Raw genomic sequence first — 15,200 nt, forward strand, 5'->3', positions numbered from 1 at the left:
TATGAGGCACAGACTAATGCCCAACTCTGTGGACAGGAGTCCAAGAAATCCAGGGAGAGAAAGTCCACCTTGGGGAGCACGGGTGATGAATTCAGACCAACCAGGTTCAAGCTGTGTGACTTCAGGAAAAGCATGTAAGCTTTCCAAGTCTCATCTGTGAGTTAGGGAGAATAATGGCCAACTCCAAAGAAATGTGGGAGAATTAGAGGGCTTGGCCCAGAGTGGGTGCTCAGTAGAGCTGACTTTCCTTCCCTTCCTTCAGCACGACCACAATCAACTGCAATAAACCCAGAACTTCTTCCCACTGCAGGTGGGGCTGGGGTTCAGAGCGGGAGGAGCTGCTCTCATACTGGCAGCCTCTCCAGCACTCTCTGCCACTCCTTTCTCTTGGTCTGGTCAAGGCCAGGAAGCCGCCAGGGGCAAAATAAAGACCATGCCAGTGAGTAGGCCTGGTGGGGGTGAGGGGTATTGGCTGAAACTTTTACAGAGAGAATCTAATACAAATATCTGAGCAATTTACTATGTGCTAGGCTCTTTCTAGGGGACCTGGGCCAGTGAATGGAAGGAGAGAGTTAGTAAAATGCATCTGAGATGAGCACACTGCTCAGAATTGTTATTTGACTGTCTCACTTGAGTCCCACTTCAGATACAATGACCAAGGCCCTCTCAGAGGACGGCTTCATGCTCATGGTCACACAGCTGTCAGTGCAGAGATGGGCCTACCATCTACGTCCTTTGTGGTTTTGTGTTTCTGAAGATCCTTTTCCAGCAGTGAGGGTTAGAGTGATGAATTTGGATTGATCTAAAGGGAAATCTCACCCTCTTTTTCAACTGAAAAATATCCTTTTGAGAGGAATTGTAGACTCTACAGCTGAAAAGTGTCTTCAGAGATAATAATCCCCTCTCATTTACCAACTTTGAAAGACTGTGGCCCAGAGAGGAGCCTAAAGTCACACAGTAAGTCGGTAACCGAGATGGGACTAGAACAGGCATGAAGACAGCTGGAGAGAAAAATTATGTCTCCAGAAGGCAAAGGTGGAGAGGGGAGGCCTTGCTTCCTTCTGGGACCCCCAGAAACCATCCCTCTGACCACCTCAGTAGAACCACTGCCCCTTCTCCTTGAGCTCTTGGTTCCCAACGTTAATAAAGCCCCTTCTCAGTCTCTGAGAGGACCATTCTTCCTCCCCTGTCCTGAGGCCATCAGAAAACAAAAGTATACTTACTGGTTTCTTGTCATTAGAGGCTTGAGGAAGGATCTCAGCTAAGAAACATTCTCTGGCTGGTTAGGGCTTTGCAGGAGCCCTTTTGGAAGTCTGCCAATGTCCTTGATCCTAGGACACCCAGAACTCTCTCAGCCTGGGAGGATCTTCAGGGAGAGGCTCTAGGTGTTGGTGTCGGTTTGGGTAGCTCAGCATCCGTCTGTGGTCAGCAGTTTGTACACCTGGATGGGACAGAAGCCCAGTGCTCCTCCAAGATCCTGGACTGGGCAGCCCTCCCAAGCACAGCTAGGCCAGGAAAGAAGGCACAGGGCTCTTTGAGTTCTGCCACATAGACAGAGGCGCTGGGTCCTCAGAGCTCCAGTTCCCATCTGCATGCAGACTCTGTGGTTCTCACAACCACCCATTTCCTCTGACGGCATCACAGACCATTGAGGAGCCACCTTCCCCAAGTTCCTGTTTCTGGGGGAGCAGCTGCTGCCTTGGCAGGATCCTGGAGCTAGAGGTTTTTTTCTCTGGCTTTGTGGCTTGGTATTGTCTATGGAACAGGGAACCAAGGTAAATGAGCAGGAGCTTCCCATGTGGGAGTGACCGTAACCATCACCCGAGGAGCTTAATTTCAACAACTTCTGGGATTCTCCTGGACTTTCTGAATCCAAGCTGCCAGAGGGGGGCCTGGAAATCTAAATTTTAAACACTCCAAGAGATTCCTTTGATTGGCAAGTTTGGGAAGCACTGCCTTCTCAACCTTTAATGTGTATAGGAAACACCTGGGGATCTTGTTAAACTGCAGATTGTGATTCAGTAGGTCTGGGGTGGGTGAGGTTTAAGATGTTGCATTTCTAACAAGCCCGGAGGTGATGCCCATGGTGCTGGTCTTTGAATAGCTTTGAATAGCAAGATCTAAACAGTGGTTCTCAAAGTGAGTCCCCAGACCAGCAGCCTCAGCATCACCTGGGAGTTTGTGAGACATGTGAATTCTCAGGCCCTGTCTCAGATCTGTTGAATCAGGTGATTCTGATGCATGCTCAAGCCAGAGAATCACTGGTCTAGGATAAAGAATCTGATTCTGACAGAATTGTCTTTGATCAATGTGGTTAACTTTATCCCACTTCATTAAAATTTAACCACACCCACTAGCCACCTCCCCTTTAGGGAGCCTGGTATTCTTGGAAACAGACGCTCTTTAACACAAATGGCCCATTGCATTGGACGGCTCCTGACTCCAGCTTGGACTCTGCAGTCTTTTTTGGTGCCTTGCCAGCAAGACCACATTCCTTCTCAGGTTCTGTGATCCTGCTGCTCCCTCAATCTCTCCTTTGCTCCTAGGGAAGGCTGGTTTGATATTTAACTGTGGGCATTTGGCGTAGAGAGCTGAAGGAGCCAGAGTGGTGGGACATCCTCTGCAAATGAGTTCTAATCAGGATGTTAGAATGGGTGACAGCCATTCAGGGATGTGGTCTGTGGCAGGGAGGGAATTGAGCATGGGTCCATTGTTGTGAAAGCGAAAGAAAATGGCCAGGGCCCCTCAGATGTTCAGAATCTTGCTGAGCATTTGATGTAAATAGGCACAAGCACCCAGGTGTTCCTCGCTAATGTAATTGCGTATGTGCAGCCTGGTGTCCTGGGTTATGGACTTAAGGATGAGTGGCTCTGAACCATGGTGACCCCCACCCCCGGGATGTTCCCCAGGTGGGGGGGGGGCATGGGGAGGCCACTACTGCTGGAGGCTGCTGCTGCTAGTGCCCCCGGGACCCTCCACGAGGCCACCGCTGGACCTGTAAGCTACCAGACCTGTAAGCTGCTGCTGCTGAGGACTGAGCTCCTGTCATCTGCCAACAGCTCCCAGGATCTTTCCCAAGTACCTAGCATGGACCTGCGTGTGAGGGGTCTGGGGCCCAAGTCTGTACAATGGATTTGAAGGGTCTGAGCCCCTAGCTCTGACAATATAAATGGAAACTTGGTATAACTAAAATAATGAAACATTTTGGCTTTAGTTATGATTTGCCTTAGTCGACAACTGGGGTTGTTGTGCAGCTTTACTATTGGCTACATTGGCAGGATTCCGACATTAGCCATAGCTTTACATCCATGCTCCCACTGCTGCCTCCACACAAACCTGATGCTCGCCTTCTCATGGCACAGGCAGACTTCCAAGACTAGCCTCAAGGTGATCTCCATGGATAAGCTAGGAAGTGGGGAGTGAGCGTCTTTGGTCTCTTAAAAGAATCCCACCATACCTCTATGTTTTTCCGCTTAGGGAGGCATCTAAGAATTAGAAAGAATTTAAAACCCTAGATCTGCCACTGTGGTAGAAGAAATACGCATTTGGGCTTCCCTCCTGGCTCCTGGCCAGGGTTCCTAAACCCTTGTAATTTCCTGATAGGGATGCTAGGAGCATCTTTTGTTCCAATACTTGGTCTCTGACTCTGGTTCCTGACACAGAGCTCCTAAATTCCTTGGAATTTCCTGGGTGAAAGGAGTATCTTTTGTTCTAATGAGGTAACACTTGGTGGGCTCCCGGATGGGAGGTGGTAACCAGAAGGTCCAAGCTGATTAGAAGCTTGGACTTTCAGCCCCACCCCTCATCTTCCAGGGGATGGGACAGGTGTTGGAGATTCGAGTTTCCAGGTTGGCAAATATTGGGAAAATATAGGAAGATGGTCAGGGCCCCTCAGATGTTCAGAATCTTGCCGAGCATTTACTGTAAATATCCTCAGGTGTTCCTTGTTACTACTTAATGTAACTGCACATGTGCACCCAGGTGTGCTGGGTTATGGACTTAAGTATAAAGAATGAGTGGCTCTGATCCACAGCGCCACCTCCCACTCCTGGGATGTCCCCAGGGGTGGGGGCATGCAGAGACTGCTACTGCTCTTGGAAGCTGCTGCTAGTGCCCCTGGGACCCTCCATAAAGCCACTGCCATCGCCAGGCCTGTAAGCTGCTGGACCTGTAAGCTGCTGCTACAGCTGAGGACTGAGCTTATGTCGTCTGCCAACAGCTCCCAGAATCTTTCCCAATTACCTAGCATGGACCTGCGTGTAAGGGATCTGGAGACCCAGTCTGTACAATGGGTTTGAAGGGCCTGAGCCCTAGCTCTGACAATGTAAATGGAAACTTAGCATAACTAAAATAACTAAACAATGAAACATTTTGGCTTTAGTTATGATTTGCTTTACTTCACAGCAAACATATCCATGTGCCAGGATGGTGGCACACCCCAACTCCAGGGGGACAGAAGTACCTACACTTGAGACCCTTCCAGACCTTGTCCTATGTATCCCTTTATCTGTCTGTTCATCTGAATCCTTTACCATATCTTATAAAACCAGTAAATGTGTTTCCCTGAGTTCTGTGACCCATCATAGTAAATGATCAAACCCGAGAAAGAGGTCATGGTCCTGATTTGTTGCCAAGTTGGACAGAAGTGTTGGTTACCTGGGGATCCGCTACTTGCAACTGGTGTCTGAAGAAGTGGGCAGTCTTGCGGGACTGAGCCCTTAACCTGTGGGGTCTGCACTAACTCCAGGGAGTTACTGCCATAATTGAACTGAATGGATACCCAGCTGGTGTTCAGAGTGTTGGAATTGGTTGGTATGGGAAAAAAAACCCACACACTTGGTCACAGAAGTGTTGAGTGTAGTAGAGAAAACTGTTTCCCATGCAGCCACTTCTTAGTTTTTGTGACCATTTGTAAGCTGGTTAACTCTGGGCCTGTTTTCACATCCATAAAATGGGAATAGCATGTATCTCACTGGGTCAATAGAAGGAAATTTATAGGAAAGTGCTAAGAGTCTGGCCTATGGCAGGTGATCAAGAAAAGTCTGAATAAAATGGGAAAATGCATCGATTTGGGAAGAACTGAAAACTTTTCCAGCTAGGTGACCTTAGTCAAATCACTTAACTTTCTTGAGCTGTTCCTTGTCTATATAACAGATGCCGCCCACTTTGCAGGACTGCCATGAGAACTAGGGAAGATGAGATCCATGGACAAGCTTTATATAATCATCTCATGTTGGGTCTACTGGGCTACCTCCCTGCCTCTCACAAAGCAGCATTCAATTTTGGGGGGGTACTGAGTGGGAAGAAAGGAAATGTAAATGAGAAGAATGAATGAGGTAAAGATCCATCAGGTACAGTCAGTTGGGGCCTGACTCCAGGCATATGGCTGAGGTGGAAAAGCAGGCAACCATCCATGCTGAGTGTGACCAAGAAGGCTGGAGCAATGTGGCTTTAAGGGCAACTGTAGCCATCAGACCAACCAGCTTCAGCACTCTGTAGAGCACTGGCCTGTCCCGCCAGGCACTCAGTTGGTGATCTGTATCTGTTCACATGAATTTGCTTCATCTCTTCTACCAGAGGGGGCAGGGTTCATGTTATTTTATGAGTACCTCCCACGGATACAGTACTTATGGAAAGTATTTTTATTAAAAAAATTTTTTAAATATGTATTTTTTATTAAAATAATTGATAGTACCTATCTGTGGGGTGCAGCGTTGAATATCAACACCTGTGTGCAATATGTGATGCTCAAATCAGGATAATTAGTACATTCAACATTATACAATGTAATCATTTTTTTGTGGCCCTTTACCAATTTTTCGCTAACTCCTCCTCCTCATTTCTTTCTTTTTTTTTTTTTTTTAATGGCTGGCCACTATAGGAATTGAACCCTGGACCTTGGTATTATAAGCACCCGTCTAAGCAACTGAACTAACTGGCCAGCCCAAAATTATTCTTGATGGGTACAACTATAACCATTTCTGGAGAAATACAGCCTGATCTCTTAAAGGAACCCAGACAAGTGGTAGCAGATTATTACATAATAGATGGGACCCAGCAATCCCACAGATGATGGAGCTGAGATGTGGAACACCTCTCTCCTTCATCACAAATAGCACTGCTGGGCTTCTCACGATTTTTGGTTTGAAGGTAATAAAGACGTGTTAGATGGAGCTGGGAATCAATCCTGGATGGGCTTATTGGCTGTATGACCTTGGGCAAATTGTCCTGAGGCTTCAATTCTTCCCCATAAGTGGACAGTGTCACTGGGTGGGATAAGTGATCACTTAAGTGAAAATGCCCAGCACAGGACTAACATATAGTAACTTGGACCCTCCCTGAGCTCCAGTGAGTGACTTGAGAGAAACAAACTTGAGCAATCCAGTAACAATGAGACATATACAGCTTTATTTAATAATCTGTAAAAAGTTGTACTCTGGCACAGTAACACATTCCTTATCTCAGCAGAAAGCAAACAATGTGTCTGAAAAGCCCCTTCCCATGATTGGGAACTGTGTAACCCTGAGCTTACATCTTGATGCTCTGGAGAGCTGGGCTCTTGATGTGTGGCAGTTGGTCTCCATGGTTCTTTCACCCTTGTCCAGCAATACTCTCTGGCTGGCTGCGACACCCTCACATAACAGTAGACAGGAGGCTGAAAACAATTTTACCTGGACAGAGCTACCCTTACAGATCGGCCCCTTCCCACCCACAAAAGGGAGTTCATAGGATTAAGAATCTTTCTGAGAAATGGGTTCCTTATCAATTTAATTTAGCTTCCATTAAGTCTGCTGAAATCAAAGCTATACTTATTAAACATAATATTGTATTAATGGCTGTTTCTCTCTCCCTACCTATTTCCTCACCATCTACATGATTTTTAGGTTATACTCTCCCTTTTTTGGGGGGGATTAATGGATAGAGAAACACTCTCCATCTCAGACCTGGGAGGCACTTCTTGCGAATATGTGGATGTCTGGTAAGTGGTATCAGACACTACAGCAATAGCAGTTTTGCTCTTGCAGAGTGAAGGCCTGGCATTTTGTTTTCTACCTTCCTGTACTAAGACAGTCCAGTAATTAAGCCACATGCACTCCTTGGAAAAAACTCCCTGTTGTATCAGAACCTCATTGTTCATGGGCTTCTAGCAGAAGATATCCCTCCCTTTTATTTATAGACTAGTATATTCAATTCATTTGGACAGAAGGAGGTGGCTGGCCACCCTGCTTGCCTCTCTATGTAACAGACACCCTTCTATCATTGGTCACAATCAATCAATGCTCCAAAGAGTAATTATGATCTTCCACATTCCTCAGAGCTGCTCTCTCCTGAAATCACTTTGCAAATCTTATTGACCAATTTGGAACCAGAAGAGAATGCAGGGGCCTACCCAACCTATAAATCTGTTCTGCACATTTCCCTTAAAAACACCACGGAGAATGCAAAAAGTCCCTTTTTTGTTTTTTTGCAGAAGCACTACAAGAAAGCATGTCTAAAATCACGGAACTATATACACACAAACACAGACACACGTGCTTGCAAACACATGGAAGTGGGATCAAAGAATCTTATCAGATACATAGTTGGGGGAGCACAAGAAAAAGCTGGCAAGAGAAGATATGGAGATCTGACCAGCTAAAGGTGTTGGAATGTTACAGTAATGGCATGGAAGTGGTTCTTGGTACATACAAAAAAGGAGGTGGGTGGGCAGAGAGAATGATAAATCCAGGCTACTAGAGAGAGGTTCAGTGGCCATGCATGAGTTAAAGATAGTGGAGGCCAGTTTACTGGATGAAATGTTATATTATGGAGTGGTCATTTGAGGAAGGATGGATTTGCATGGTCCAGGGAAGGAGCATCTGCTTAGCAGGACACTTCCATGGTCTGGTGTCTTTCCAGGACATCAGGGGACTCACAGGACTCTTGAGTTCCATCCGACTGATTGCTGGTGACAGACCGGCTGAAGGGACTTTCTCCAGAGCCGATGCTACTTGAGGTTGAGTGGGTTCGTGATCGGGCAAGCCGGGTCATGCTGGCAGATGGTACTGTAACAAAGAACCAAGAAGACTAGAAGATGGAGTCCTGGTTCAGTTCAGCTAATGTAGAAGTTTCACCAAGCGCTTTATGTTTAGCTTTCCCAACCCATTTAAGATGACACCCAGCACAAGATATAGCCGTCCCCATTTTGCACTTTTTGCTCAAGGTGAGTGGCTATATGCAAGGCTGCTTTATTGATCTGGTTGAATCTCAGCTGATTCTAGTCCACAGCAGAACAAGGGAAAACCCTAAGTCCAGAGGATAGCCTCTTAACTATGCCCAGGCCATTCATACAGTGATTAGGAAGGAGGCTTTGGGAACCAAAATAGGTAACCAAAACCTGCAGTGCATGCAAGACTAAACCAAAAGAAAAGAAAGACGCAGCACACAAGTATGAAGGTGTTTCACAAACAGTGCAAGCCCGATACAACGAGACTACCACCTGTGTCCACAAGCTATCCTTGCTACCCGGGGAGGAGACACACAGGAAGGAGTGGGTGTAGAGGAGGGCAGGTCTGCTGACCTCTATACAGGGATGAGGTTCAGGTTGCCCGGGAGGGAAGAGCTCTGGGATAGGAGTTTAAATCAGACTCCTGTTCTACCACTGCTATGACCCTAAGGTCCTTTCAGCTTGGCCAGGACAGGGCATAACCTCCCTGCCTATCCTCCTGAGACACTAGCCACTCCCTAAACTATCATTTCAGTGCGGGGTTCAAAAGATGCCATCACCTGCAGAGTTCACTGGACACAGGCTCTGACACTCCTATTGAGGGTCAAGGCTGCCCTTTAATTCCTGTGTCTAGGGTTTAACTCAGGAATCAGTAGGTGGTGGTGGAAGAGAGGCCCTGCCTATCAAGTTTCAGCTGCTGCTGTGACTCTGGATTTAGGATGAAGAGGATGCCTGGCTACTACAACCTAATCCTTTCTTCCTCCTGGGGGACCAGGGGTGGACCTGTAGGTTACACTTCTTGGGGCACAATGAGCCATGTTCTATCAGGCTCTCACTGCACAGGAAAACCGCGGACATGCTGTAGACAGCCAGTGCAGGGAGAACATGGCTGGGAGGCAGGGGCAGAGCCAGCACAGAGGAAGGTACCTGACTCGCTGCCCAGGTGACTGAGCTGCACATACGGGACTGGAAGCAGGATGGACACAGGAAAAGGCAGGTTAGTGACCCTAGAGTGCCAACTGGCAACCTCGGCTGCCTAGCAGACACTGACAGAATACTCTAAGCCAGGGATGAAACTTTATTTTAAGGTCCCAGAGAGGAGGTGAGGCTGAGTGATGCTTCAATAGCATCTAGAATGTTACTTATCTCTACAGAAGGCTAGACAAAGGCAACTGTTTTCTCCTCCACTATAAACAACCACCCTGCTTTGGATCAGAAATGGGCTGGAAGATCAGCTATTTCCTAAGAGCAAGCATGGGCTAGGAGAGGGACTTCTGCTCCTCCCAGTGGGCCAGAGGGGCCATGGGTGTGGGCTCAGTTGGTAGTGGCTCACAGACGGGGACAACACAGCCACTCTACACAAGACATACATGGTCTGCCTGGCAGGTACAGTACTGCACCCAGGGCCCAGCTGCCCAGAGCAGCTGACTGGGTGGCTCACCGATGGCCATTATCCACACTGACATCAAAGACAGGAGAAAAATCACCCTACTGGGTAAAGAGCTCTGTACCTGGGTGAAAGGGTTTTTCTTCTTAAAACTCCATGAAAGGAGCAAGTGTGAATGTTCTGTGACAAATGAGAAAGCTCAGGGGTCTCACAATACAAGAGACCAGGACAGCAGCATATGATAGGGACACATCCTTGGACTTGCTCTTAAAGTACTATGTAAATTCATCTCCTCTAGTGAAACAGATTAACTGAGGACACTACCCTTTTCTTCTGGAGGCTCCATGTTATTTCTTTAGGCCAGATTAACCAGATGAGTTCAAATGCAAATCATAATTTCAGATTCACAGCTAGGACAACTTTCAGTGGTTAAAAATGTGGGCTCTGGAGTCAGACTGCCAGAGTTTGAATCATGGCTCTGCAGCTTAATTGTTACCCTGGGAAATGTGATTAGCCTCATTCAACCTCAGTTTCCTCTTCTATAAAATGGGACTAATAACAGAACTTACCTCTTAGGTTAAGAATACATTGTGCCTGACACAAGGTGAGTGCTTAATAAATGTTAGCTCATCATAAGTATGCACAAATGAATGCTCCATAAACGTTTTGTTTTCTTCTTTAAGTAAGGCTGGCTAGCACAGAGGTTATGCCCTGAGAATTGTGGGCTCCCAGACATCAAACTGACCCCATCATCCACAAATCTTTCCTAGACAGAAAGTTGTGTACTACTCACTGTAGCCCATTCCCTGCAAAAAGTACTTGAAGGCCTCGGTGAGCTTCCCAGGCTGGGGAGACAAAAAAAGAAGGCATTAATCTCTGCATAGACAGAGAGACAGCATCAAAAGTGTGCTTTAAAAAATCTCCTTACCTGAACTACTTGGGGCAGTCCTCCACAGTCTGCCATCTAGAAGAGGAAAAATATGTAAGTCAGCCAGGACTTATACTTAAGGGAAATGCTCTGAACATCCAAGTTCTTTCAAACAGGACAGAATTGAATTTTAGATTCTTTAATGTTTAACTGCATCCAAGTTTGTATTTCCTCAATACACTCTATACAAAGACTTAGATTCCAGCAATAACCTTGGATACAAATCTGAAAGAATTACTCAATATTTATTTATTAATTAGATGCATAGCCTGGCTTTCAGGCCTATGGTGAAAATTTTGTCAGGGTGATAGTGAAGGTAACCACTACTTTCAACCATGGTTCTGCTTCTACCTGGAGAATGTTACTTTCAGAGTCCTCAAACAGTATGACCCTAAATTCTCAGGGTATCATGCTCTCTAAGTCTCCTTTAACTCTACATCATCTTTACTCCATCACTAAGGGGAGTTCTCCAATCAGGAGCTGATGCTGAATTCAGCCAGCTCACTTGGTCAGTCACTTTCCTTTTTTTTTTTTAAAAAAAAAAAAACAACATATATATGTGTGTGTGTATATACACATATTTAAAAAATTGTAACATAGTTGATTGTACAAATCTCTGGGGTACAGAGTTGAATATCACTACCTGTGTGCAATATGTGATGCTCAAATCAGGGTAATTAATATATTCAACATTATACAAATGTGCCTCTTCAATAAATGGTGCTGGGAAAACTGAACATTCGTATGTAGAAAATGAAACTAGACCCATACCTCTTGCCATATACCAAAATCAACTCAAAACGGATTAAAGACTTTAATATAAGATCTGAAACTATAAAACTCCTAAAAGAAAACATGAGGGAAACACTTCGGGAAGTGGACTGGACAAAGACTTTATGAATATGATCCCCAAAGCACAGACAACAAAAGGAAAAATAAACAAATGGGATTACATCAAACTAAAAAGCTTCTGCACAGCAAAAGAAACAATCAACAGAGCAAAAAGACAACCTACAGAGTAGGAGAAAATATCTACAAACTATGCACCCAACAAAGGGTTAATATGCAGAATATACAAGGAACTCAAACAACTAAAAGTAAAAAACCAAATAACCTGGTTAAAAAATGGGCAGAGGAGCTGAACAGGCATTTCTCAAAGTTAGATATACAAATGGCCAACAAACACATGAAAAAACGTTCAACATCATTCAGCATCAGGGAAACGCAAATCAAAGCCACAAGGAGATATTATCTCACCCCAGTTAGACTGGCTATTATCAAAAAGACAGAGAATAACAAATGCTTGCAAGGATGGAGAGAAAAGGCAACCCTCCTACACTGTTGGTGGGACTGTAAATTGGTGCAGCCGTTATGGAAAGCAATATGGAGGTCCCTCATACAACTACAGATAGAATCTGCCATATGATCTAGCAATTTCGCTGCTGGGTATATAGCCAAAGGAATGGAAATCACCATGTCGAAGGGATACCTGCACCCCCATGTTTACTGCATCCCTATTCACAATAGCCAAGAGTTGGAACCAACCTAAATGTCCATTGTCAGACAACTAGACAAGGAAAATGTGGTATATGTACACAATGAAACACTACTTTGTCATAAGAAAGAATGAAATACTGCTATTTGCAATAACATGGATGAACTTAGAGAAAATCATGTTAAGTGAAATAAACCGGGCACATATAAATACGCATTGTCCTCACTCATAAGTGGGAGCTAAAAAATAAATCAGTTAAAAAAGAAAAGAAAGGAAAGATACAACAATCACAATAATATGTTGAACTTTCAAAAGGAGAGCACAGAACTGAGGTTACTAGAGGTGGGTAAGGGAGGAATTGGTAAAGGGCCACGAGAAACAATTACATTGTATAATGTTGAATACACTTTCCTCTCATAGCTGTATTTGGTGAGGCTGCTTCTCACTTCATAAACCTTTACAGCTGATCATTCTCATCTGTTCAAGGATCTGTAGGGTACAGTTCTGTTAGTGTGCATCAGAATTACCTGAGGCCTTGTTAAAACTAGATTCTTAGGTTCCTACCCATATGGGTAATTTTTTTTTTTTTTTTTTGTCTTTTTGTGGCTGGCCGCACCGCGAGTGCACCGGCCATCCTTATGTAGGATCCGAACCCGCGACAGGAGCGCTGCTGCGCTCCTAGCGCTGCACTCTCCCGAGTGCGCCACGGGGTCGGCCCCATATGGGTAATTTTTATTTATCCATTTATTCAATAGGTCTGGGGCGGGTTTCAAGGACGTGCATTTCTAACAAGCTCCCAGGTGATGTACGTTCTGCTAGTCTTTTTTTTTTTTTTTTTAAAGATGACCGGTAAGGGGATCTTAACCCTTGACTTGGTGTTGTCAGCACCACACTCTCCCGAGTCAGCCACGGGCTGGCCCTAAACATTTTTTTTTTTTTTTTTGGTCTTTTTCGTGACCGGTAAGGGGATCACAACCCTTGGTGGGGTGTCGCCCGCACCGCGCTCAGCCAGTGAGCGCACCAGCCATTCCTATATAGGATCCAAACCCGCGGCGGGAGCGGCGCTGCGCTCCCAGAGCTGCGCTCCCAGCGCTGCACTCTCCCGAGTGTGCCACGGGGCTAGCCACGTTCTGCTAGTCTGCAGAGAACATTGTTTCTAGGGTATGATGGCCAAACATGAGCCCACCTCTTCCTTCCAGCTGTTAGTCACTCTAAGGTGACTGGCATTTTTTAAAAAGGGACATGAACCCTAAGCTTTCAATTCACTGGTATTAAAACTTTCTTGGGCTGGCCAGTTAGTTCAGTTGGTTAGAGCATGGTGCTGTTAACACTAAGGTCAAGGGTGCAGATCCCTGTATTGGCCAATCACCCCCAAAACAAAAAAATGTTCATTGAGGGGTGCCTGTTATTTAGGAGAGGGGAATGCCACAGAAGGCATGGGGGTTTGAGGTTAACAAGGAACAACCCCCTGAAAATTCTAAGCATAAGATTAGAAACAAACATTTAGCCTGACAAATACAAAACAGACTAAACTGGTACAGGCTGTATTTTCAAATACAGGAGCTAAAACCTGATTAGAAACATAAAACAGTTCCCATGTACAGAGAGATTACTGAGAGAAACTATTTCCAAGACTGATACCCATCAAATAGTTTGAGATCAGTTCAATCTGTTGTCCAAGTAATCCATTCTATTCCATGCTGTTGTGGATGGACATTTTTGCCCCAAAATAGCCACATCTATGGCTATAACAGAGTTCAGTTTTGTGCTTTTGAATATTGATTCAAGCCTGCAGTGAAAAACTAATTTGAAACCACAAACTTTTTTTCTTTTAATTTATATTTTAGACTAGCCCATCAATCAGTCACCTGCAGTCCAGAACATCTGAGCTTGGTCACCTCAGAGCATTAATCTCATGTTATATTTCTAGGAACTATGGCCTGCTTCTGGTGACAGCACTTCTCTTTCAAGCACACTTCAAAGAGAAAGGAAGAAGGAAGAGGTCTTTCAGACTGCAAACTTAGCAGTAAGCAACCTAAGATCAGCATCTAAATCTATAGTAGTTTCAATTCAAACTAGGAGGTCAGCTACCTAAACATTTCAGTAGAGGCTCTAAGAAAAGCTAGGTTGAGACAATGCTAGGTTGAAACTCTGGCTGGGGGTACACTTGAAAGGGGGAGAAGCTTGACACTAACTCTAATTCAGTAAAAGAGTTGCTCTCTATTTGCCCTAAGAGAAAGAAAATGCATCTAACCTCATCATTAGTGTTATCTGAAAGCTTCCTTACCAATCAGCAGGATTTAGCATGTAAAGAAATTCCATCCATTACCTTAATTCTCACAACACTAAATAATGCATATGAAGTTTTCAATGACATAAGGAAATGCTTAGGACATAAAGTTGAAGAAAGCAGATACAGGGCTGCAAATACCCTCTGATCATAATGATGTAAAAATGTATAGGAAAAACAAACAAACAAACAAACAAATAGATGTATAGGAAAGGCTGGCCAGTTAGCTCAGATTGTTAGAGCATGGTGCTGATAACACCAAGGTCCAGGGTTTGATCCCTGTACTGGCCAGCTGTCAAAAAAAAAAAAAAAAAACCAAGTATGGGAAAAAGATACCAATACTTTACCAGAGGTTACCTTTGGGTGGTAGTATCATGAGTAAATTTTATTTATTTTATTTTTTGTGCTTTTCTATACTTTCTACAATGAGAGTATATTCAGGAAAAAACTTTTTTTTTTTTTTTAAAAGAGAAAATAATACAGAAGCTTTGCTTCTCTCTGGGCGACTATTCCAGAAAACACAGTAATTTAAAGAATGTGTAATTTACGCACAAATGGTTGGCAGAAGAAGACACATTACCTTCAGTAAAGTTGTATTTATAGGATTCAGACGAGAATTGCATTCAACCTAAAAAAAAAAAAAGGAGAAAATAATTTTATGAATTGCTAGAAAAATATAAAATAGCTTGGCATGAGAATAATCTTGCAAGATCAACAGTTCAGTTTGGAGATGGGTGAACCAGCCAAAGAAATTACTAAAATACATAGTGGGAGATAAATATGATGTACTTTATATCTGATATATATATATATATATATATATATTTTTTTTGTCCTTTTCGTGACCGGCACTCAGCCAGTGAGTGCACCGGCCAGTCCTATATAGGATCCGAA

At 44.4% G+C, this 15,200-nt stretch overlaps 1 protein-coding gene across 1 annotated transcript in view; it reads right to left on the reverse strand.

The window, feature by feature from the left end:
• Nucleotides 1-6,427: 6,427 nt before the first annotated feature.
• Nucleotides 6,428-15,200, reverse strand: part of NDRG3 (NDRG family member 3) — a 70,161-nt gene continuing 61,388 nt past the window's right edge. Inside the window, exons 13-16 of the mRNA XM_063079005.1 lie at nt 14,887-14,934; nt 10,522-10,557; nt 10,387-10,438; nt 6,428-8,045 (exon numbers count right to left, since the gene is read on the reverse strand). Coding sequence (XP_062935075.1) covers nt 7,864-8,045; nt 10,387-10,438; nt 10,522-10,557; nt 14,887-14,934 — 318 coding nt within the window. The 3' untranslated portion in view covers nt 6,428-7,863. The remainder of the gene's footprint in view (nt 8,046-10,386; nt 10,439-10,521; nt 10,558-14,886; nt 14,935-15,200) is intronic.

The sequence above is a fragment of the Cynocephalus volans genome, chromosome 1, assembly GCF_027409185.1.
Source record: "Cynocephalus volans isolate mCynVol1 chromosome 1, mCynVol1.pri, whole genome shotgun sequence".
NCBI classification, from domain to species: Eukaryota; Metazoa; Chordata; class Mammalia; order Dermoptera; family Cynocephalidae; genus Cynocephalus; species Cynocephalus volans.